Source organism: Rhodnius prolixus, unplaced genomic scaffold (genome assembly GCF_049639745.1).
Source record: "Rhodnius prolixus isolate KJV_2025 unplaced genomic scaffold, Rpr scaffold_15, whole genome shotgun sequence".
Lineage (NCBI taxonomy): Eukaryota > Metazoa > Arthropoda > Insecta > Hemiptera > Reduviidae > Rhodnius > Rhodnius prolixus.
The window spans coordinates 4439418-4465147 of NW_027411605.1; the positions used below are offsets into that span (position 1 = coordinate 4439418).

At 38.9% G+C, this 25730-nt stretch overlaps 1 protein-coding gene across 4 annotated transcripts in view; it reads right to left on the reverse strand.

Annotated features, from left to right (window-relative positions):
* The window catches only part of gukh (NHS actin remodeling regulator GUK-holder), a 198194-nt gene that overhangs the window by 6419 nt on the left and 166045 nt on the right, over window positions 1-25730 (reverse strand). The window contains exons 1-5 of one of the 4 annotated variants that reach the window (XM_074129588.1): window positions 6432-6532; window positions 4590-4750; window positions 3519-3725; window positions 3168-3452; window positions 396-2161 (exon numbers count right to left, since the gene is read on the reverse strand). In XM_074129588.1, coding sequence (XP_073985689.1) covers window positions 396-2161; window positions 3168-3452; window positions 3519-3725; window positions 4590-4696 — 2365 coding nt within the window. In that variant the 5' untranslated portion in view covers window positions 4697-4750; window positions 6432-6532. Of the gene's footprint in view, window positions 1-395; window positions 2162-3167; window positions 3453-3518; window positions 3726-4589; window positions 4751-6178; window positions 6319-6431; window positions 6533-25730 lie in introns of those variants that run through there. The other 3 variants (XM_074129589.1, XM_074129587.1, XM_074129586.1) reach the window with 3 other exon arrangements.

Consider the following 25730-nt stretch of genomic DNA (forward strand, 5'->3'; position numbering starts at 1 on the left):
GAACAATAATAAATTAACAATCAAGAAAGATCAGTCAAGAAATGATTAAAAATTTCAGTCAATAAACTGACTATGTCAATAAATTTATTATTTTCTATGCAAAAGTAAAATAAAAATCAGTTTCTAAGGCAAGTTTTTTAGGAACTTAATGGCTTCGCGAGAAATGCGCCTCACTAGCTGACGTTAAAAATTTGAGAAAGAGAAAGCTCTACTTATACAACAAAAATAATAAATACCCGCATAAACTAATACCAAGTGAAATCCTGGCAAGCGTAACAATTTCCAGCAATATTTTGGGCTTAAATCAACCAAAAATCATAAAATAATGTGTTTTTAAATTGACAATTTTGTCTTAAATTACCAGATCTCAGTGTTTTCATTTTTAATAATTTTACCTTTATTGGTTCGAGCCGCCTGGATGGCTGACAGCAAGCTTGGGCCGGCTATCACACCAGGTCCGTACTGTTTCCGGCCAAGCAAGTTTGGATTGAACACTGTTTCCTCATTAGCTAGACGATAACTATCGCTACGCTTGATGGCAAACTTTGAATCCTCGGCCATCTGATTCATGTTGACGTAGGCACCTCTTGCAGCTTCTGGACTCAAGGCACGATTGCTGGTTGTTGCTTTGACGATCATCCTAGGCGATGCGGCACGTGTTGGTGATTTGATGGGATTTGGTATGGTGATTTTGTTGTTCTGCGTTGTAGGCGACACTAGTGGTGACAATGGACGGGAACTGTTGTTTGCCTGTTTCTCCAGGGTGGACTGTGAGAAGTATTGCTTCTGATTGGTGGAAGTGGTCATCCTTTTTTGACCACTGGGCGAGAATGCTCGATTTGTAGACACTGTAGTCAGCGGTTGGCGCAACGAAGTGTCTTTGCGTTCGCTTACTGGTGATTTCGACGGCGGCGTTTTTTGCACAGGTGATGGAGTTATAGTTTTTCGGTTGGCAAACAATGGGCTCTGCGCTATCACTGGTCTAACGTTGGTCTGCCGCTGCGGTACAGGGCTATTGTCGCTTCTAGTCACGCAAGGACCTGGTTCAAAGGTACCTGTAGTGTGTACAGCCTTTCTTCTGCGCAGGCTGTCCGAAGAATAGACCACTTTACCTTCTGCGTTCAGCGTAACCCGAGCACCTTGTCTCTTTGGCTCTGCTAGACCTTCGGCCGAAGGTAGATCGTTCAAAGATACATACTCCGATTCACGTATAATGATTGGTGAAATCGTGTTGTATTTCGGTGAAGTTGTTGTTGGATTAGTAGGCCGGACGTCCGCTATCGTAACATATTCTCCCGAGTCCATGCTCTTATTATACTGATTTAAGCTCACCTCATCATCACTTTGTGGCGGTGTAATTACACACATGGACGGAATCCTACTAGAATTGATAGTAGTCTTCACACGAATCCTTTCCATTCTGTCCACGCCTTCTAAATCAGAACATTCAGACATTTCTAGATCTAATGATGGACTAGCGATAGAATCAACCGGGGAACTGCACGTATTATGTCCAGAATCTGGTGAATCGCCACACTTTTCCGGCGATGTATTCCTGTGTTCATGGTGAACGTCAACCGTTATAACGCAATTTTTTTCTTCAATATTAAATTTGGACGAATCTTTTGATTCATTTATATGTTTTACTTCATCAAATGTTAACATTTTTGCGTCGGATTTTTTATTAAGTTTAAGACTTTGGGTTTCCCTCGTGTTTATCGTATCATGTGAACGTGTAGTCCGTTCGGGCAAGGTTTTATTGCCAGACAGTTGACTGGACACCCTTTCCGGAACTGTAGGCGCTGTAGGAGGAACTAATAACGTTGTACATACGGTACCAGCTGAACTGGCTGTCGTCGAAGTGGAACCTTTACCGAACAGTTCATACTCAGATTCGGCGGCACTTTGATTCACTTGGCTATTTACTGATAACGCTGACGTACAGTGTATGGGCGTACAAGGCTCTTCTTCGCGTAATGTTTTTAAACCACTGTCAAGATGGAATGATGTGTAGTAGCCTTCGGTATCACAGGAATACATGGAACATGTTTCTCCATCGTCAGGTGTCAATGTTGTACTTTCGCTCGTCACGGAAGACGATGTAGACACAACTACAGGCTTCTTATGTTTTGGACAAACACTTCCACTGCTGATGCTCGACCTAAAATAACAAACAACTTGTCACTCAACAAATAAAAAGAATTAAATTTAAATTTTATGTCCCAATAGTTGAATAAAAAATTTAAAAAAAATCACATAAAGTTTTACAGCGATTGGAAGGTTGAAGTAGGAGTCTGTAAACCTGCAGTTGATAGTTTCTGGGCTAATGTTCTGGATCAATAAAAATAGTTAGGGGGACAGAGTCCAGAAAATTACCGAAAACTTTTTCTGGAACGCCGCAATTCGGCCACCAGATTCGCGTCAAACTTGCAATTTTAGCAATACTTTTAATCAAGTATAATACTACGCAAAAGTACTTCTGTTACATTGTACAGTTGAGGCATATTAGAGGACCGTTCAAGGTTGCGGTTTTCTCTGAATGCTCCTAAAATAGATTTTTCTTTGGAACAAGCTTCAAAGGTGTATAAATCTATTCTAGTTTATATTCAAAGATTACAATTGGTTTTATTTTGGTTTGGAGGATTGAATGTTTATTTTGGAAACAAAAATGGCACTGAATAGGTACTTCCCTTACAGGTAAATGGCTTGAAGGGATTGAAATCTTTGAAGAAAGGAATATCTTGAGCGGACTTAGAATATTACTTATAATTAGTGAAGTTGATGTGGGTTCTCCGACTGTTTATTAGCATAATTACTGGGTCATCACGATAAGAAGATGGGATTGTTGTGATGATTACGCGAGTTGGTATATTGACGAACATAATGGACCATTGCCTTATGGAATGCTTGCTTCATTTTAAAGATGGAGATTGAAGTTCCGTGAGTTTCACGAAATGTAGGATTTCAGCGAAGTTAGTAGGAGAGACTGGTAGAATGCCTGGGCTTCTCTGAGAAATCTGAGATCAGGTTGAGGAAAAAAAAAGCTTAAATTGTTTCTCAGTTCTTTATAATTAAACAATATCCGCAGCAGCCATCATTAAATTACCTACTTTCCATATTTTTTTTAACTGTACCTTCCAATCATCGCGTGATAACCAAACACTTACCGTGGAATATGAGATGTAGCCGTTGAATGACCACTTTCCGAAGAAGCGCTCCAATTTCCAGAAGACGAATGTGGATTTGGTTCTTCTTTGTCCCATTTACGTCGAGAATTGCTAACTGATCTCAATCTAACGGAAGGTTCGATATTTTTTATCTGTCTTAGTCTAGAACGGCCCCATTCTTTGAGATTTTCTAAGTGCGACTTCTTTTCAGAAGTGGAAGAAGACATTCCTTCTGGTGTTGTCTTGCCCAGTTCTGGTGTTTCACTGCAAATGAAGATCCCAGAGCTAATTTTAAATCAAAATATAATAATAAAACTTAATAATATTAGTAAAGATTAAAAATATACTAACATCGGAACCGATCCGCCAACTATCGCCGCTATTTCTTTCGCATCAGTTCCAGCGATTGTATTTCTTCTCTTGCTACGTGAACGTCTTGTTTTAGTCCTTCGCTTGAATCCGTCGGCAGTTTCACCAGTGATCATTGATCTTCGTTGGCTGCACATCCTTTCGAAACTTTTACCAGAAACATCTATAGCAACCATTTCCGGTGGGAATCTGGAAAAAGTAATAAAGGCTGAAAATCCTGCACTAATTTAGAACATTTAAACCAACGAAGCGCGTAGAATATTGAAGATTTTGTGAGGAGGGAATACTTTGTCAAAATATCATGCACTAGTTGCCTAAGACTAATTTTGCCAGCATCTTCCAGCGGAAATCTAAACAGGAGGCAGATACAAACCATTCTTATTCCGAGTGCAGGCATCATGGTTTAGAAAAAAGTGAGGTGGACGAAACTATAGTAATATAAGGTGCTTCAGTCCCTCTTGGGGGCCAGAACCTGTTGGTTAGATAAGCGACTTGTCTTCCTAGGAATGGTTCATTAAGAAGAACGAAGCTAACAGAGCTATGAACTGATGTAGAATACCAAGACTATGTCAAGTGAAAATGTATGTAGGGAATTAACACTGAAAGAAGTTATTCATGTCGAATCACGGGCCACTGAAAATGGACACATCCAACTCAAGCATGGGGGCAAATTATGTTGGTCACAATGCCCTGGATTCCACTTTCCTAAAACCAAAGCCTCAGCGAGCAAAAGGAAGTCATTTCTTTTCTTAAGTACCAACATTAGTCATGATACAAAACAGGAATGTCTGCATGACAAGTGGGGCTAGCCTGAGGTATGCTAAACAAAGTAATTGCATACATCTTCTGTCTCTCCAAAGCTTGTATACATCCTGTATATCTGGATATACATCGGTTTCTGAAGAAGTAACTCTGCTCTTCCTCCTTTAGGAAATGGCTCCGTAAATCCGTTAAAAGTTACTTTGTTGGATATCCTAGATCTCCTAAAGGAATGACAAAACATAAGTTTTTTTTTTTTCTTTCCAGAAATATCGTCTGAGAAATTCGACTTACTTTAGAGCTACAGTCTGCAGTTGTTCTTCAGGCGATGGTAATGTATGATCTACAAGATCAAAGTCTGTTGCCGACACTTTTATAGTACAATCAGGATCTACTGTCATACTGCCCAGAGCTTCACTTGATGTCCATCTTCTTAAACAGTTGAGCACAGCAGGCTGTAACCAAAAGTTATGAATTACTACATAGTGCATGAATTTATTTATTTATAAATAGCAAGGGCGGTTACAACGCTCTAAGAACTTTACATAGAACCCTTGTTAATCCTTCTTAATGGTGTCAGGTAGAACCCAAGAAGTAAAAAAGAAGCCTATGTTTTCATGCGGGCTTTACCTCCAACTACCAAATTAAGGTGTCAGTACAAACTTACTTTACACAAATATCCCTTATAAATCATTAAACAAAATCCAAGGCCTAGACCGGGAATTGAACTCAGTACCACACTACATCTCAGGCTTCGCCTTAAACTGCTTAGATATCGTGGCGCCTTAGAACCCAACTATAGTGCTTCAAAGTTATTTGAAACAGAATCTGAGATGATATTAGTCACTTAGTCCCCCTCCGAAACTACTAGCCAGGTATCTTGATCTTCCTTGTCGGCTTAGCAGTTCATCAGGAGATGCATTGAAGTCTATTCCATTTCCTAATTCCTACAGAATCTGCTGTAGATAGCCCAAATGCTGCAGATATCCTCGTAAGTCATCGAGACCATGCTCCACCAAGCAAATCTGCAAAACGCAAATACCCTACCCCTTGGGTAGTATGGGTAGAAAACAGTCATGACAAAATTACAAGGAGAATTAACTCTAACGAAATGTATACAAAATAACATTAGCAAACTCATTAGCCTAAAATAGGGGGAAAACTAAACATGCGGGCGGACAAGAGGGTTAAATAACGTTTATCCCCTTCTTTTGGCGCACAGACATACACTCCGCTGACTGTTTACTTCTGCGCTGCCATCTAAAAGTCCCACCTCCACACACACCCATTAACGCAACACTTACTGTGAGGCTACCACAGCATAAATAATATGTGACAGTCGCTGCGTGGATGAAGTTCAGTAAGGGCCTTCATTTGGAAGTTACTAATTTGTACCAAATGCGGGTCCCCAAACGAACGTAAACATTCAACTTTTAAGGGGATTTGCCTCAATTGCTTTGCCCTTTCCAGCCTTTCCACACCAACTCTATTCAAGTTGATTTAACTTAGTGTTAATTGTAAAATTTTAAGGAATTTTTATAATTAATTTTTAATTCAATTAAAACTGTAACAAAATCTTGCAAGAATGTTCACTCTTATTTCATTTACTGCCATTTATCACATTCTAATTTGCGAATAATAATTTTAAAAGGTAAATGTAAAGTAACTTTCTATAATTACTTAAGAAGTCTAAAATAATTAAGTAGAATCAGAATAACAGATATTGCAACCCAAATTTAAACTGAAGGACCCGAAGTGATCGGTAAAACAACTTTTTAAACTTCATTAAAAGTGATTCAAAAAATTTGTCCGTTGAATCCATCATAGTTTTTTTTTAACTTTTGAATCAATCCATATGTCCCGAATATTTAAACTAAACTTACCAATTGATGAAAGTATATGAATTTCTTGCCCACAACTAATGAACACAAACTAACAATAACTTTTCTTTTTTGTTAATAAACTTTAAACTATTTCTTGAACAATCTGTTTAACACTGCAGTAGTAATAAACAATTTAACACTAGGCATGTGCCACCAATACTTGTGTTACAATTTCTGAATCGTACTGTACATAAAATAAACAAATTTTTATATCTGATCTCATTTATTAATATGCACATTAATTATTGTGTACCTGTTTGTTGTTATTAATGTTTTCTGTTCATCATTTCATGTTAAATGAAGGGTTGTTTATTTTTTATCACACACTAAGCACTTTAGTTTGGAGGTTTAAATGTAGGTTATAAATTAGAACATGAATAATTTACTCCAATGTAGCCAACTTAACTTATCATTTTTTTTTCAACTAACTTTAATTTCAGATATTTTATTATTAATTTGACCAATTTTGATAAAATATATAATTTTTTTTAATGAAAATAATTATTTCAATCTAGTGAATAGTATTATTCATAAATTCTATACGATTTACGGGCACATCTTGCCCGTAAATAAAAAAGCTCGTGAAGAAACCCTTCTTCACGGGTACCCCCCCCGAAACGCAAAGAAATTGGTCTTCCAAAACTACTTCCTCAGGGCTATTGCCAATAAATCATAATTTAAGGGCTGATAATTTAATACAAGTTTTGTTTCTTTCAATTTTGTTATTTTTTATAATTATAAAAATAGAAACGATCAAGCAAGCAATATACTATATTTCTTAAAAATGTTTTTTGTAAGTTTGGAGAAAAAGCTAAAGAGATTTACCAGTCAATGTAGGCCCTCGTGTGATCCCTTATCACTTTATTTTGAAAAGAATACATAAATGAAATTAAGCGAACGTTTCTCATCAAATAGTTAACCAACTGAATTCTTGCCAACCTCCTCCCGAGCTTGACTGGCTTATCATCCCTCCCAAAACCATAGTTGTTATCCCTTAGATGAACTGTGCTTAAAGATGAAAGCATTGAAGACACACAATTACCCATTCAGTTACCGAATCATCTTCTCCATTAAAGTAAATTGAGCATCATCTCTATTTAATAAAAAAGAAATTCAGTTCACGATCATCCCCCTTTTGATTCTTTCTTCAAGGTACACGACCTTCTGAGATTACATTAGAGGTTGTCTATCAAAGAATGGTAAAAAACCAGTTTATACTCGTATATCCCACACGTCTTTATGCGTCCATCAATCATCAAGACCACAACGGCTCTTTTCTTGATGACATGATTTCTAACAATGCCTAAACAAAGACACCCACAGCAAAAACTGTTGGGGTGAATACTCACAAGACTTCCTCTTGAAATGTATTTACTTGTATCATTCTCTGAGGAAAACTTGATTTCCTAGAACCTCCCCTTGAAATTAATTTTCCACCGACGATTTTCGTAAAACTCGCAACATATTTAATTCTAATTTAATGTTAATGGTTTGCTATATAGTTCGGTGGTAGTGTTCAATAAGTTTAAAGAGACAGTTGCAGCTGTTTTCGAAAAACCTAAAAAATAGTATATCCGTTAAAAGGGTGTGATAGTTAAGTTTCTATCGTGGAGGAAATGAAATATGAAGTTTGAGTTTCCGGAAACTTTTCGTTATTGAGATTCTTATTGAGTTTAAGCTCGTACAACTTCCTGACCACAATCTAAAGACCACTTTTTCGGACTCGAAGGATATTTCGATTGCAATACTTGCTCTTCAAAAAGGACTAAGAGAAACTTAAAGACCTAGTAATTAAACGCAAGTTTTATAATGTTCATGTTCATCTAAAACTATGTTGGCTAGAAAAAGCCGGCATTAGATACATATGTTAGTTGGCCCTAAATTGTAAACAACAATAAGAAGACATTGTGTCTGTCTGTCTATTTGTCCAGTGTTGTTGATCCGTGTCTATCTGTGTCTAGTACAACGTTCATTTCATTGTAATAATGGCCGGCACACGGTGGCTGGGGGGGAGTGAAGGTTTCATTGAGTGAGAGCGACGGTCTAGTGGTGTAAGTTTTAGCCGGAAGTAACGCGCCCACCTAAACCAACCCACAGAACAATAAAACCAATATGGACTTTACGTCTTTCCGGTTGACCTTCATTAACGCTAATAAAACAAAAACAAGTTTTATAAACCAATTATTATATATAAAAAAAAAAGTACCTATATTAAAGAAGGCAAGCTGCAGATCCTAATTTGGACAGAAAAACACAGGTGCACCTATGCAGAACGGCTTTTTGAGTTTGCTAGAGAAATATCCACATTTGAACTTGAACAAAATGTAAGTTAGGCTTATCGCTTTAGTATGAAACTTTTTCTTACGTAATAATTTTCCACTGTGACATCACAACGGAACTATATTATTACAGAACGCTTGTGAACACGAATAATATTAAAGACACATTTAGTAGTGGTAATTGCCTATTTTTTTCAGGCAGGTTTTACGTCCAACTACCAAATTAGGTGTCGTGAACGGAGGCGACAAACAAACATACTTTACTGTAAATTTCTCATATTAACCATTGGGAATATAGACTAGTACCGCAATACATCTTAGCTTTGCGGGTCTAGCCTATAACCGCCTAACATGCTTTACTGTAAATTTCTCATATTAATCATTGGGAATATAGACTAGTACCGCAATACATCTTAGCTTTGCGGGTCTAGCCTATAACCGCTCGGCTACCATGGTGCCTAAAGACACATTTATTTGGGACACTAAGAATCAAGAAACATTTTAATCACGTAATTGTGGCGAGACGAAGACGCAAATATTTGCAGCAGATTTTGTTACAAACATGCGTTATTTAAACAAATTCTTTGTGGACGTCAAACAACTTCATTTTACCATGCAATGGCGGCCCCCCCCCCTAAGAGTACATAATTAGACATAAATGCTGCCGTTATTTACTGTGTCTTTCTGTAGAATTTCCGGTAATTTACTTTTATTAAGGTAAGAACATTTCTTATACGATGAAAGAAAAACCGTTTACGGCCAGCTGAAGTGCACGTGTAATTGATGTCACTATGTGACAGCGGCATAGTAACAGGTAGATTGTTGAAGTCACCAGAAGAAAGAGACTGTGGACCTAAAACAGAAGATAATGAAAGCTAACATTTTTATGGGTCTATTAAGAAATTTATTGTATTCTCCATAAACAGGGAGAACTAATTCTAGAGGAACTTTTGGAGTAGTAATAAAAGTAATTTCATACGCTTGCGCAGTTTTTAGAGTTACGGTTACAATAAAGGGAACAACTATTTGTCTGTAGTTCAGTTTACGGAACAATACAGCCTATGTGGGCGGGAACAAAGTTACAGTCTAATTTTAAATAAATCCTGCATTGCAGTGCAATTGACGGTGATTCGCACAACTCAACTGCTCTTAAAGTTTTCCGTCACAGTCTGAATTTTTACTAAATGTTAATTGGCTACACTGCAGGGTTCACCGGATTGTCCAACGAAACATCACGTTTCCGGATATCCTCCTTAAAAATAAAATTAACACAAAATTAATCGTTTAAACTTCCGCCGGTCATGCAATTTCGATAAAAAAAATACACGTAACACAATTAATGCACACAAATTCAGACAACAATTGATAATTGTTAATAAATTCATAATATCAACAACAGTTGATAATTTTTGCAAAATTCTCGGATACTGTTACAATCCCATTTTTGTTAAATCTTCCAATTTCAGACATACAGCCTAACATACTTTACTGTAAATTTCTCATATTAACCATTGGGAATATAGACTAGTACCGCAATACATCTTAGCTTTGCGGGTCTAGCCTATAACCGCCTAACATACTTTACTGTAAATTTCTCATATTAACCATTGGGAATATAGACTAGTACCGCAATACATCTTAGCTTTGCGGGTCTAGTCTACAATCACCTAACATACTTTACTATAAATTTCTCATATTAACCATTGGGAATATAGACTAGTACCGCAATACATCTTAGCTTTGCGGGTCTAGCCTATAACCGCCTAACATACTTTACTGTAAATTTCTCATATTAACTATTGGGAATATAGACTAGTACCGCAATACATCTTAGCTTTGCGGGTCTAGCCTATAACCGCCTAACATACTTTACTATAAATTTCTCATATTAACCATTGGGAATATAGACTAGTACCGCAATACATCTTAGCTTTGCGGGTCTAACCTATAACCGCCTAACATACTTTACTATAAATTTCTCATATTAACCATTGGGAATATAGACTAATACCGCAATACATCTCAGCTTTCTGTATGTTCAGAATCTTTTTCTTTCATTAGTTTTAATTCACAAAATTTTTCCACACTAATTTTAAGAAAAAAACAGAAAATTACGACACAATGATCTAGGAGAGTGTGAGTGACAATATCTGGTCTGTTTTGAATGACCACAAGAGGATGCTGCGTAGTGAGCGAGTCATCCCGCCAACTTGCCGTATAAGGTAGTGTTGTCGTTCGGTATTTCTTCTGTATAGATAGGATAGACTCTCTGCTGTTAGTGGTCGTGTGTGTATATGTATAGGCGGACTGTATAGTCCTTACTTATTTTATATACTTGTGAGAGACCAGAGGTCGTCAGAGTTCAAAGACACTGTTCCAGTGGATGGCGAGATAGAGAGAGGAACAAGATACTCTAACTATATCGGTGGCAAAAGACTTAGTTCTCGCTTCTTGTCTGTCTTCCACACAATCACATTGATTCCATTCTACGCGCACAGATAGTCGGTACGTCTTTGGCGCTAACCAAATCACTAATCAAATTGAAGACTGGTAATCTACACGAGAACAACATTGCATCTTCATCCCATTTCCTCTCCATCCCAAGTATCCAAACACAACGGGCATCCCATTGGGACTTTTCCACACTTCTTTATACAAATCCACCCAACAACACAACACAGCTTCAATTCAAACATTTCCAGCAATAACATCACTTCCCGATTACATTGTTACAATAAATTCCTTTCCCCCCTCAAACTTTAATCAAATTTTGTCTTTGTTTACTTTAATTGATTAAAAAATATCATGACATGATGTCCATAAAACCACACCGAAATTCGCGTAATAGTAAGTAACCCAAATCCCGAACTGATGGGCTTCCATAATCCTTGGGATTTTCCAAGAGAGCCTGGGGTGGATACCACGGTTAGGAGAGGCATACACTCTTCAGTGAACAATCCTAATTCCTGGACTTAGGAATATCTTAGGATATTGTGGGAAGGAGTATTAAAAGAGTTGCAGATTTAGAACAGAGATGGGCACTAATTAAAAATACAATTTAATCATAAGTTGTTTTAATCACTCACTATGACTTTTCAAATAATGGTTCAGACCACGTTTTGGCGAGGCCACCTTTCTCAATATCTCCAACCAAAACTTTTCTATTAATTTTTTCCAAACTTGGACTTCACAAGTACAATGACTCACTAAACCATGATAGGTCTACAATTACATTCACATTTAACCGTGTTGGTGACTCACTAGACAGACCTACATAGAACCATCTTATACTCTCGTTTTTCTAACTTCTAAACTTCCATTTCAGATGTTTTAAGGTTTCACCACCTCCAAGTATTTGATTAATAAATTTCTTTTTTTTGGTATTCAGAATGTTTAGGTGACTATTCACTAAAACATAACACACGGACACTTTCGGACCATACTGGACTCCCACGCGGAGGTCCCGGGTTCGAATCCAGCAGCTGACCCTTAGATTTTCTCTTCCTAGGAGCTTCTTACAGCTCACTGTCCGGTGATGGACAGTGTTGTCTGTAACGAGAGAACACTGTCCGGAGGCCGGCAGTGCACTGGAAAAAGCTCCGGGCGCTAATGACCTCAGCTGTTGATGCGCCAAAAAAAAAAAAAAAAAATTTCTAACTAAACTTCCAGGAAGAAATAAAAATAATACACCGGAAGTGCAATTTTAAAGAAAGACTTTTTCTGTAATTTACTATGAATTTGCCAAACGGATTCATCTGAAGCTGATCTAATGACGTACTTAAGCTTAAATGTCAATTTGACTTGTAATTTTTTCTCAATTATTAGTTTGGTTCAGAGAGATAATTCTAAGTTACACGAAAATTCAATTATATTCGTAAATTATGGTAAGAAAAAGTCATGTGAGTGTTCATACGAGATTCTTTTCATGAGAAAGTGAAGTGAAACTGTTGAATATTAGCGAAAACTGTTCGAAAACGATATTAACATGAAAAATGTCTTGAAAATTGAGCATTATATATTTTTCGAATAATTTGTTAGCATTAAATATCTACGTAAGATTAATATTATTACTAAAATAACAAAAAAAAGTTAATGAAATATCAGAAAATAATAAAAGATTTAGAAAAATAAGTGAAAGGTCTTGAAGCACCATTGTTATAGTTCGCTTTGACCAGCCCATAACTGGTTTCCATTGGACGGGGCGTGACTATACTATAGGTGGGCGTGACCCGCCCATAGACTACAACCTTACTACGCTGTGATTGGCCACTACTTTAAACATGATAATTTCAATGAAATAATTAATTTAAAAAAATTTCCCATACATTTCTCCCATAGGTATTTGATAAACTTTCGATTTAAGCAAGAAAAAAAAATTCCTTTAATAATACGATAAATAATATTTCTTTGGGTATGATACCTCATGTTTTACTCAATTATCGTTAACAGAAACAAAAAAGTTGAGAATTTGTATTGTTTAATCGTGAAATAGACCTAAGAGAAATAGGCACATTGTAGACTGGTAAGCCGCCATTAAATAGGCTGTAACCTTACTTTGTACTCCATACGGTTGAAAACTCTAGTGGCAATATCTGTAAACATTCTCACTCTAGTTTCTACATTCTCACTTAATCAAGTTAAAGACTCTCTAGACTTATATAGGACTACCTTACACTCACATTTAATCATGTTGTCACTCACTAGACCTATATAGGACTATCTTACACTCACATTTAATCATGTTGACGATTCTCTACTTATATAGGACTATCTTACACTCAAATTTAATCATGTTAGTGACTCATTACAAGACTTATATAGGACTACCTTACACTCACATTTAATCATGTTGTCACTCACTAGACCTATATGGGAGTACCTTACACTCACATTGATTGAAGACCGGGATTGCAATAACCCACAACCGCTCACCTCAACAATATGTTGAGATGTGGACAAATGAGGATGTGAACAATAGTTAGAGAGAGAAAATATTTCAAAAGTTTTTTCTAATTCTCCAAGCACTTTCTACAATTGATGGCACTCGTATTGGTGGAATGAAGGTGCCAAGTTTCAGAAAAGTGATATTTAAAGTGATGGAGATGAAGCACCAGCTAGACAGAATGTAAGAGATTTGGCCCGATGCTGGTTCAACCAATGACAAAGTTGTGGTTACAAAAATTAAATCTCTCAAATTTTGATTAAATTAAAAAAATTTAATCGTCCAAAGTGATTAAAACTAAATTTGGAAATTAATTCAATCAATTAAAATTCTGATTATTTAATTTTAATTTACCTAAATATTAATTTTTTTTATAATTAAACATTTTAATTGATTAAATTCCGATTAAATTAAAAGTGAATTTAATTCAATCAACTAATTTTAGTGGATTAATTTTTTTAAATTCTAATCATGATTCAATTGGAATTTAATTGATTAAATTTTTGCCCCTCTCTGATTTAGTAGCTAAAGAGAACTACTGGCTGGCTGAGATTGTCTCCATTTACGAGTATATACACCATTGTTGATTAAAAACAAATTTAATTATTTACCATACATATTAAATTTGAGAATATACGATCAACTATAAACGAGACATAAAACGATAAGCCTCAGTGGTAGCACTGGTTCCACAAACTTCCTTCCTTCCTGTTATTAAGATTTCAATTAATTAATTTTCACCAGTAATTTTCATTTCCTTCCATAAACTCCTGTTTATTAACTTTAAACTCCCCCCCCCCCCACTATTGCCACCTTAAGATTTGGTATACCTTTAATATAGTTTTATGTGCCTTCCAAGTGTGATTCAATTTTTGGAATTCTATTCAGGGAAAATAACTGCGCACCATGTTGTGGGACTTTGAATTCCCACATTTATTGTGTGAATCTGACAGTAACTTAGCGAAGAATACTCTCTAAACCGGAAGTAGGCACATGTTTTTCTGATTAGGTTTTTACTTTTCTTAAAATTGTTTTTACTCATTACTTTTAAGTAGAAGTAAAGTAATCGTCTATTTTTTTCAGGCGGGGCTTAACGTTCAATTACCAATTAGGTGTCATGGATGGAGGCGACTAGCAAACATACTTTACTATAAATTTCTCATATTAAACATTGGGAATATAGACTAATACCGCAATACATCTTAGCTTTGCGGGTGTAGCCTATAACCGCCAAACATACTTTACTATAAATTTCTCATATTAAACATTGAGAATATAGACTAGTACCGCAATACATCTTAGCTTTGCGGGTCTAGTCTATAACCGCCTAACATACTTTACTGTAAATTTCTCATATTAACCATTGGGAATATAGACTAGTACCGCAACACATCTTAGCTTTGCGGGTCTAGTCTATAACCGCCTAACATACTTTACTGTAAATTTCTCATATTAACCATTGGGAATATAGACTAGTACCGCAACACATCTTAGCTTTGCGGGTCTAGCCTATAACCGCCTAACATACTTTACTATAAATTTCTTTTATTAACTATTAAATAAAATCCAAGGCCTAAGACCGGGAATCGAACCCAGTACCACAATGCATATTAGCTTTAGTTGTAAGTATATCTACAACTTTTATTTTGTAATATTTTCTTTTTCTGGAGCTATTCGATTAATTAATACTTTAGAAGGGGGAAAAATTTGTTACATTTCCTTCTAAAAGTGCCATTCTAGTGCGATGTACGGATTTACCAACACATAGTAAAAATGAGTGATAGATTGCTCAATTTCTGAGACTGAAGAAAATGACTCAGTAATGCCCCTCCCCCATTTTCCCTAATTGGTCATATATTTAGTTTTCCGCAATTTCCTGCGGAAAAAGAAGCGGCTACTTTACTTTCGTTACGGATTTTAAGAACCTAAAAGTTTCACTTGAAAAATAATTTTTTTTAAAGATATTTTTTAACTGTTTTCGGAGAAAAGGTTTGGTTTTATCAACCTGTTTGTACAGGTTTGTACCTGTACGCATAAAATATCGCTACTGACAATCTGAGTATTGGATAAAGTTGTGGGAGACGGAGTATTGCGTTTTTTAAAGTAACAATTCCGAGTTTGAAGGAAATATAACTAAATAAAAAATAAGGTACTTTTTTTTTGTAGACTCTAAAAATGTCTACATTACTTCGCTTATCTTCCTTCTGTGGAGGCAAAGTAGCAAATAGAAGTCCAAGTAATGCTGGAGTTTTATGCTCTAGTCACCAGATATCTCTGCAGAGAAATTTTAGACGAGTTTGTACAGAGTGTAATTTGCACCACAACACGGTTTGGGGGGGGGAGGTTAAGATACTTATCTTGTAGGAAAGTTTGAATCTAGAATACGCAAGTTGGAAAAGTTGGGTGATAAAAAGCACATTGATCATGTAGGGCGTTCATGAACGGGCCCCATTCTTTACCAGCCCTCATGTTGTTCACCCAGGTGTTTTTTGTAAGAAAGAGGTGGATGAACATCTTGGTTTCTAGAGCATTAACGGGTAGCCGAGCGGTTAGGAAATCGGAACTGTCTTGCGGATACTGGCTTCGAATTCCAGCCTTGGTCTTGAAAGTTAATTGGAATAAGACGTTAAGTATGTCAGTAATCCGCCAATGAAAAATTATTTACTCATTAAAAAAGTGCGCCACGGTAGCCAAGCGGTTATAGGCTAGACCCGCAAAGCTAAGATGTATTGCGGTACTAGTCTATATTCCCAATGGTTAATATGAGGAATTTATAGTAAAGTATGTTAGGCGGTTATAGGCTAGACCCGCAAAGCTAAGATGTATTGCGGTACTGGTCTATATTCCCAATGGTTAATATGAGAAATTTGTAGTAAAGTATGTTAGGCGGTTATAGGCTATACCCGCAAAGCTAAGATGTATTGCGGTACTAGTCTATATTCCCAATGGTTAATATGAGGCATTTATAGTAAAGTATGTTTGTTAGTCGCCTCCGTCCACGAAACCTAATTTGGTAGTTGGACGCAAAGCCGGCCTGAAAAAATAGGCACTACTTTATTTACTTTACTCATTAACAATAAGATAATGCATAACATGTTCTTCAGCCCTGAAGACTGCCTAGATCCTAGACCCTAGGTTCGAAAGCTTGGCAAGAAATAATAAAAAATTATGACAGAAATCGGCAATAATCTTTCTTCCTCTTGGATCGATGATCAGCCACCAGAATAGATGGACCACATGAGTATTTACTTTAATTTTAGCTGTAATTCGATTAGTAACCTCAACTTCATTGATTTTACTTCTCACCGCATTTTTACTAATTCAATTAAACCATTTTCTATTTCATCTACTACTTCCTTCTCTCTGTCTCTCTGATTAGTTTCCGGGAGTCTGGGATTCTGGGATAATGCATTTGAATAATTAATTCCAGGAGCAGAATGTGCCTGCGAGTAATGTATTAGGGACTTCCACCTCCTTGCACGCCGCTGATTGGGGGACAACAACGCTTTCCAGTAAATTCCCTTGAGGAAGATGAGAGGGTGTGTGGTTAACCCATTTGGGTTTTCCTCGGGATATGGCCTCCTTACTACTGTTGGGAATCAAATCACGCGCACAGTAGTTTTGTTGGTCACAGACTTATCGCTTCCTTATTCATGTATGTATATCAATGTTGCATTTTTTTGTGTGGTGGGGGTTATTAGTTTCTTAAAATTAAAATTTAACTCACACGATTTTTTTTTTGTAATTGCTGCAAGTCTGTTTGATTGTGATAGATATTTCTCCAGTTTGTATTTTTTTTTTTTTTTTTTTTTTTTTTTTTTTGGCGCATCGACGTCTGTGGCCATTAGCGCCTGCTCACAGTTTCTTTTCTCACATGAAGGCCACTAGAGCTGGGATGGTACCCTATTGTCCTATCGGGCTGCCACACACATATCTTGCTCAGCAAGGCAGGTTGGAGCCTAGGCAAACGGAAGCAGACCGCGCTCCCCTCTTACATCATCGGTCTAGCCGACGAGGGGGAATGCGATTTGGCCGATGGTACCATCTCTTATTTTCATAAGCTGACGTTTATCCAAAATTCAAGCAATTAAAAGTACTTTGGGTTCTGCTTTAACTATTAATAAACAAAATTGTAACGATTTATATAATAATACATAATAATATACAAATACATTATATATGACATATGTAATAACGCTTAATCTAGATTATGTACATAGTCTATCCTAAGGAGGCTATTTCGTAGAATCTAACTCAAGTGTGCAGTACTTTTAACAAATGTTCCTGCACACTCTAAAAGTGACCTAATCCTAAATGAATTTAAATCTAAGGGGGGTTGAAATACTTTTATAAATTTCTTTCAACCCCGAATTAAAAAAAAACTAAATCTAACATTCATACCAACATTCTCGCAATAAATACACTTACACTGATAAAATCATTCATGCCAATAAATACATTCACGCTAATAAATACATTCACGCCAATAAATACTTTCATGCCAATAAATACATTCACGCCAATAAATACTTTCATGTCAATAAATACACTCACGCTATTAAAAAGAACATACTACTCATTCACACAAGGGGAAAGTACTCGATATTCCTTTCCCCTTTATAAGAACTAAACTATAAGCTAACCTAATCTATACCTAAATTTTATTATAATAATTTATATTTTTTAAGAAATCAAATAGCCTCCTTACATAAGGAGAACCCTCTTGGAGAATTGCGCGCTGGTCATGTGGCAGACCTGCTGTTTCTCTCTGTGTTCGCAGTGCCTGACACCCTTCCAACACGTGCGACACTGTCAGCCTTTCTCGGCATCTCGGGCACCTCGGCCTTCTTTCGGCAATGAGGAGGTACCCATGTGTCACACGTGTATGCCCAATCCTTAGCCTCGTTAAAATTACAGATTCATGCCGCGGGTAGTTCTCGACTTTAGCATTTCGCACACATGGTTTAAATTCTTTAAGTTTTTCGTCAATATTATCCCACTGACTTTGCCACTTGTTATTTATAATATTTTTCATATATATTTGTAAGTCAGTGGGCCGAACAAGGATGGTATGGCTAGTTTGTGTAGAGGCTGCTCGTTTTGCAGCCTCGTCCGCCCTTTCATTTCCGGACACGCCAATGTGGCCCGGCACCCAGGCGAACACCACCCTTCGACCATGTGTGCTTAGCTCGGACAATAAATAGTATATCTTCATGACCATTGGGTCTGTCGAGAATCTATCCCGGAGAGCCATTATTGCACTTAAGGAGTCGGTAAGTATTAATGCTTTTGTGTAATAATTTCTTTTAATGAACTCTATGGCCTGGCAAATAGCATAAATCTCAGCCGTGTACACGGTCGCAAAATGCGGGAGTGTCCAACTGAGGGTGACTCCCTCCGTGTACAAGGCACTTCCAACTCCGTCGTTTACCTTCGAGCCGTCTGTAAAGATCGGTCGGAAGTCATAATAAAAGTTTAAAAGCTCTAGAAGTCTTTGTCTGTAAACGACGGGTGGTGTTTCATCTTTTTTAAATATTGCCAGGTCCATGCGGACGCATGCGGAAGGTAATGTCCATGGTGGGGAAGGCGAGAAGCCCCAATCCATCACCGAACACAATTGCACTCCTTCCGTGTCTAAGAGCTCTTTGGCCCGAACCCCGAGGGGGCGCGTCCGCGAGCGTTGTCTTCTAAATTCATCTTCATGTGGGCTCTCAAATATGGCAGGAAACAAAGTATGAAAACGTTTTCCCCATATTCCGGCAATGTAGGTCAGGGTGAGCTGCTCTCTCCTCAGCTGAGGAGGATGCATCCCTGACTCCACATAGAGGCTTTGCAAAGGACTAGTCCGGAAGGCGCCTGTGAATAATCTAACTCCTTCGTTGTAAATTCTATCTAACAATTTCAGGCGAGACTTGCGCGCAGAACTATACACTGGGGCTCCATATTCTAACTTGGAACGGGTTAGTGAAATAAAAATACTTTTCAAGATTTCCCGCTCCGTCCCCCATTTGTATCTTCCAAGGAACTTCAATAAATCGAGGGTTCTCCTTGCTTTAGTGCTAATGTAATCAATGTGATCCTGCCAGGTCAACCTACTATCAAATACGAGGCCCAGGAAACGGACACTTTCTTTATAGCGGATCAGTGTGCCATCTAGTACCAGTGTCGGAGGATTACAGTTCCGTCTTAGGCGACAAAAATGAAGGCACACGGTCTTAGTTTCAGAGAATTTAAATCCGTTCCTAGATGCCTCTTCAGCCACTCTCTCTACAGCCTGCTGTAGGGTTTCCCCGACCTCATCGATATCACTACCTGATAAATAAATAGCGAGGTCGTCAACATATAAGGATACTTGTAGTGGGTCACCTACAACTTCAGCAAGGCTGTTTACCGCTATCGTGAACAACGTAACGCTCAACACCGACCCCTGAGGTATGCCATTTTGTAGTTCATGTGGGTCCGAAAGGACCGACCCCAGTCGCACTCGGAACCTTCGCAGTTCTAAGAAGCTACGGAGGAACTTCGGCAATCTCCCTCTCAGTCCCCACTCGTGACACTTCCGCAGAATCGCATATCTCCATGTCGTATCATAGGCCTTCTCGAGATCGAAGAACACGGCCAGCACGTGTTCTCTACGCATAAAAGCGTTTTGCACATAGATCTCGAGGCGGCTCATCTGATCCAACGTGGAACGATATCTGCGAAATCCCGCCTGATACTGGCTGTAAAGTCCTCTCGTTTCTAACAAATACACTAGTCTATAATTAATTATAGACTCAAGGACCTTACTTAAGCAGGTGGTCAACGAAATAGGTCTGTAACTGGAGGGGTTACTAGGGTCTTTTCCTTCCTTTGGGATCGGTATAATAATAGCGTCCCGCCAACCATCAGGGTATTGGCCGGTATCCCATATGCTGTTATACAATTGGAGGAGGCCTACCTTCCCATTTATGTCCATATTTCTGATCATTGCATATGGGATCCCATCCACTCCTGGGGCAGAGTCTTTACATTTCTGTAAGGCATTGTCTAATTCGTGCATGGTTAGCGGTTCATTGTATGTTTCATTGATAGCGGCATCAAAATCGAGTGGCTGTTGCTCCACGTCACCTTTTCGCCGAAGGAATTCCGCCGAATAGCTCCCCGAGCCAGACACTTGAGAAAAATGCCTAGCCAAGGCCCCAGCGACCTCCTCTGCCTCGGTGACGACGACATCATTTATTTTTAAGACTGGTATCGACGGGGTTTTACGTCCACCAGAGAGGGCTCTTATCTTACTCCACACCTCTTTCAACGTCGATGTTGAGGAGATTTTTGACAAGTATGAGGTGAGAGTTTCCTTTTTTTCATGTCTAATTATACGCCTCTCCCTGGCTCTTAATCTTTTGAAGTTTATAAGATTTCCCTCCGTCGGATGTCTTTTGAATCTGTTTAAGGCCCGCTTTTTTGCTGCATTAGCTGCCCGACATTCCGAAGTCCACCAGGGGACAGGGGGTCTAGTGACCTTCCCGCCCACCCTAGGAATAGTGGAGCTAGCTGCAAGAGTCAATCCTTTAGTAAACAAATTTGTATCAAGGTTGACATCCCCTGTAAGGGGTGGTATCAACACTTTGGCAGCATAAGCAGACCAATTTGCTCTTTTGATGTCGTATCTCCAGGGCATAACGTATTCTGACCTGGAGATGGAGCTTGCTACTAATATTGGAAAATGATCACTGTGGTATAATTCTTCTAGTGTGGTCCATTCAAGTCTAATTGCAATTGTGGGAGTTGCCACACTCAGGTCAATTGCACTGAATCCTCCTGAGTGTGCATTAAAATGAGTTACTTCACCACTGTTGAGGAGCATCAGGTTAGCGTTGTCTATAATCTCCTCAAGAGCTCTACCTCTAGCGTCAGTTCTGACGGAACCCCACCAGGTGCTGTGACAATTAAAGTCACCCATTAGCAGCACCGGTGCAGGGAGTTGCGAGAGTAGATTCTCCAGGTCACCTCTTCGCCAATAGATATCTGGTAGGTAAATACTAACTAAAGTGACCTGCAGTGGTGTAGCTAGGCGCACGGCAACGGCTTGTAAATTAGTTTGAAGAGGTAGTCGCCTGCTGGAGATATTTTCCCTTACACAGACGGCAACTCCGCCATGCGCCCTCCCACCGGGGGCTGGTTGCACTTCTTTACTGTAAACAGTGTACCCAGGGATTCGTATGATTTGTCCTGGGCGAATCTTGGTTTCTTGGAGGCACAACCCGAATGGTCGGTGTTCTCCTACAATTCTGCGCAAACCTTCCATGTTGTTTTTGAAACCCCGCATGTTCCATTGAAGAATGGACTCACACATTTAAGTATTATTAGTAGCCTGACCTGGCAGGAATATTCTATATACTAAGGATAGACTATTTACAAGAATAACAATACATTTGATAAAAGTCTTAAGATAATACATGTTAAAATATTTTGTAGATAAATATCGAATTGGAAGAGCTATATACTTCATTTTGCTGACTCGTAGTCAGTGCCACAATCGTCCCCAGTTTTACCCCTGGGCAGACCCTTTTTCTTTCTTCTTGGAAGGAGGGAAGAAGTGCTTTCACCACCTTCCGATTCCGAAGCATCCATGTCTGTCTCTATCAATTCTCTTTGCTGTTTTGGAAGGCTAACAACAAGCTCAGAGGACGCTTGTTGCTCTAATGTTTTAGTTTCCCCCCTTGTCTTTAAAGGGGGTGGCAAAGAGTGTTTTGCTGTTTTCTTTTTGGGGGAGCGTTTTGGTGGATTTACCACCTTCCACTCCCCATCAGAGGGATTCATTTTTTCCGGTGGGCGTGATCCCACCTTTAAGTCACTCCCGCTAGTAGCGGGAATGTTTTCTGGTGGTCTTTCAACCACCAGCACCCCTAACGGGGCGTTTTGGATTGGTGGTGGGATTACTCCCACCTTTGAAGAGTCTCTCCCCACAAATGGGGAGAGCCTCTGGGGTGGTGGGATTTCTCCCACCTTGATGATAGAATCCTTTAAGGCCGAGGAAGGGCCATTTATTTGATCTATTCGGGTCTTTGCAGGGGCTACGATTGAGTGTGGCACTGGTAGGGGCGCCCTCATCTTTTCTGCATAGGATATTTCTTTTGTCGCATACGATTTGCTTTCCACTATTGCCCTAGCTTCAAGGTAGGGCAAGTTTTGCAAAGTCTTTATTTTTTGTATTTCTTTTTCTCTTGCTAAAGTTGGGCACCCCGATGATCTGGCAGTATGTTCTCCGCCACAGTTCACGCATGTAATTGGTGGTGTGCAATCTCCTTCATGAATAGATTTACCACAAATGCACACCGGTTCTGCAGCCTTACATCTCATTGCAGTGTGACCAAACTTTTGACATTTAAAGCACCTCATTGGCGAGGGTATGTATGGGCGCACTTTTAATTTATAGAAGGCTGCATCTACCATTTGCGGCGGCTGCGGACGATCGAAAGTGAGGACCAAAGAGGCGGTATCCACTAGGGACCCTTCTTGCCTCCTCTTTATTCTCCTCACTTCTATAACTCCTTGGTCGGCTAGTCCTTCTTTTATGTCCTCTATGCTACTATTGAGAAAGTCCCTGCAAGTTATCACTCCTTGCGAAGTATTTAAACGTTTATGGGGACCAGCTTCCAATTCGGTATCCATATATTTTTGTAGGTTTAAGATAGCTCTAACTTGGTTACGATTATCCGCTTCAATACAGATTGAACCATCATTAAGTTTTCTGATACTCTTAGTCTTACCCAAAGTACTTTTAATAAACTTATGAAGCTTAAAGGAACATTCGTTTGAAAATGTTCCTTCCTTCTTTTTCAAAACAAAAAATCTTCCCCAGTTGTCTTCATCTAAATTAATAAATTTAAAACCTGATTCACTTACCTTCCTGTGGCCACCCTTGGCTTTCTTCCTTGGCGGGGAAGAAGGGCTATAGGGTTGCAGTGTAATCTGCTCCCTAGTTGTCGATATTCCTAAATCGGTGTCCATGTCCATGCCGAGTTTTCCGCCGTTAGTATCCATCGTAGGGGGTTGAGGGTTAGGGATTTGGAGATTATTGGTAGTAGGAACGGTGAGGATTTGGGATGATGTAGGTAAGAGGAAAGGATTGGGATTCGTGGGGTGAAGGGAGGTAGTTGGTGGGCTAGGCCCGAAAAAGGTTGATTGATTATCCATAATAATCAACGAAGATTCATCAGAGCACGTGATCCCGCCTCCACGGACGCTCAATTGGATCCGGTTACTATCCGGATGGATCATCACACCCCAATATAGACCGGTGCCGCGGAAGACAACGTTCCGGTACCAGGTACCGACCCGTGCCCCCGCGACCCCCTTCCTACCCCTAGGAACCTGTCTGAGACAGTGTTCCCTAGCCGATTTCCTGAAGTAGGGGTATCCTCCAGGTGGAGCTCTCGGGTGAAGCCGAGGCCGAAGACATGTGTTGGGATAAGAAGCCCGCAGGTCGACGTCTCCCTCAATGCCCAGGATCCTCTTTTCCACCCTAGCCCCAAAGCCTCGCCACGGCACGCGAGGGAGAGATATTTATACTCTGACTCTCGACGAGTGCGTGTCCTTGTTCGTGCAGTGTGTGTAGTCGTCTGTAAAGTGTGAGTGTTTAGGTGTAAATGAGTGTGTGTGGTGGGGAGCTCGAGTTTACCTGTGGGTTCGCTAAACCCAAGTAGCTGCACACATCAACTACCTCTGCAGGCCCTAAGTGTAGTGTGTGAGTGTTAAGGGGTGTTAGTGTAAGTGTTGAAATGTTGTTAGACTGGGATACCCGCAGGGACGCCAAGCTCCCTGAAGAAGTGGCTAGTCCACTTCCCCCTACGGGATCCAGTTTGTATTACTTATAGAACAGTTTTGAGACAGGAAGTGACGTCAACAATGTTGAAGACGAATTCTCTGCCCCAAACTGATTAATGTACCTTCCAGGAACACTAAAAACACACGCTCTGCGACGAATAGAATCAGCGATATTAACCAGCACTTCCTTTTGGTGGGGCGGAAATACTAAATGCCCCAGAAATCGTTTACAATTATCTTCTTTTTTTTTTTAAACATTTTGCTAGGTACATTCTATTAAATCTGGACGAGTTATTTTTCCTCTAATATTCTATTTAAGTGTAATGTATGGACTTACCAACTATTAAATGTTAATAAGGTTTAAATAAGTGATAAAAATTCCACTTTGCAGAAAGCTAGCCAGACAGGAAGTGACTTATGCTGAATAGATTGCTACGTCACAAGGAAATGTTGATGACGCAAACTGCGGTATGGGAAAAATCGTTTTTGTGCTTACACTAGATATATTTTTTAGTCTTGTTTAGTGAAAATTCAATCGGAAAAATCACGTTCGGTTATAATTACCGTGGAGAATACGAGAAAATGTAAAAAATGAAATGAATTGAAGATTTTCTTTTGAAGATACAAGGCATCTAGGAAGAGAAATAGTAGAGCCCAGATAAACTAAAGGTAGGGCCCTGGAATGTGATGATTAGAGCGGTGCTGGATACAGCACGACGGCTCGCTCTTCACGTCCGCTAATGTAACCAGTGTAATCTCTGTGGACCAGAGGTCTCCACAGCATCACACCAATTCTATCGCTCTCAGAGAGAGGAAATTACACTTTTATTACCCTTGGACGTCACAGTTTTTTCTTTGCCCCCCTCCTTTTGCTAGAGTTAACCATCGTGTTTACGTAACGAACATAAGTATAAGTATATATTGGAAATGTGGTTAGGTTGGCAGTGCTGGGTAATATCTTTGATTTTATCCGGTCGTAGCACGTAGGTTTATTGTATCTCTGAACAGCTTCGGACTTCCATTTATAATCAGAGGTAGATTAAAACGTTTGGTGTAGAGATTTCGAGTTCACTATTTCTGTCACGCAATACACTTGTTGACTTGAGTCAAAATCTCAGCACCAAATTGATTAATCTACCTCTAATTATAGACGAAAGTCTGACACCGACCAGGAATACAATAAACAGGTAAAATAAAATAAAAAAAAAGAAGGATATTATCCAGCATTGCCAACCTAAACACATTTTCTAAAAATTAATTATGCGACCATGAAATAGGAGTAATTCGGAGTAAAGTCCAAGCGCGTCCCTAGAGCAATACGTGTATCAAGTATAATGAGAAATCGTAAAGGAGCCATCTTAAGGCACTTCCGTTTTGGGCTGGTTTTGTCCAACAAGCTTACCCTCGGATCTCCACGGGAAGACCTCTTAAACGGGATGAAAAAAAAAAAAAAATTAAAACTTACGGCAACTTTTTGTTTGACAGTTATGCTGATCACATATTCTATAGACAGACAAAG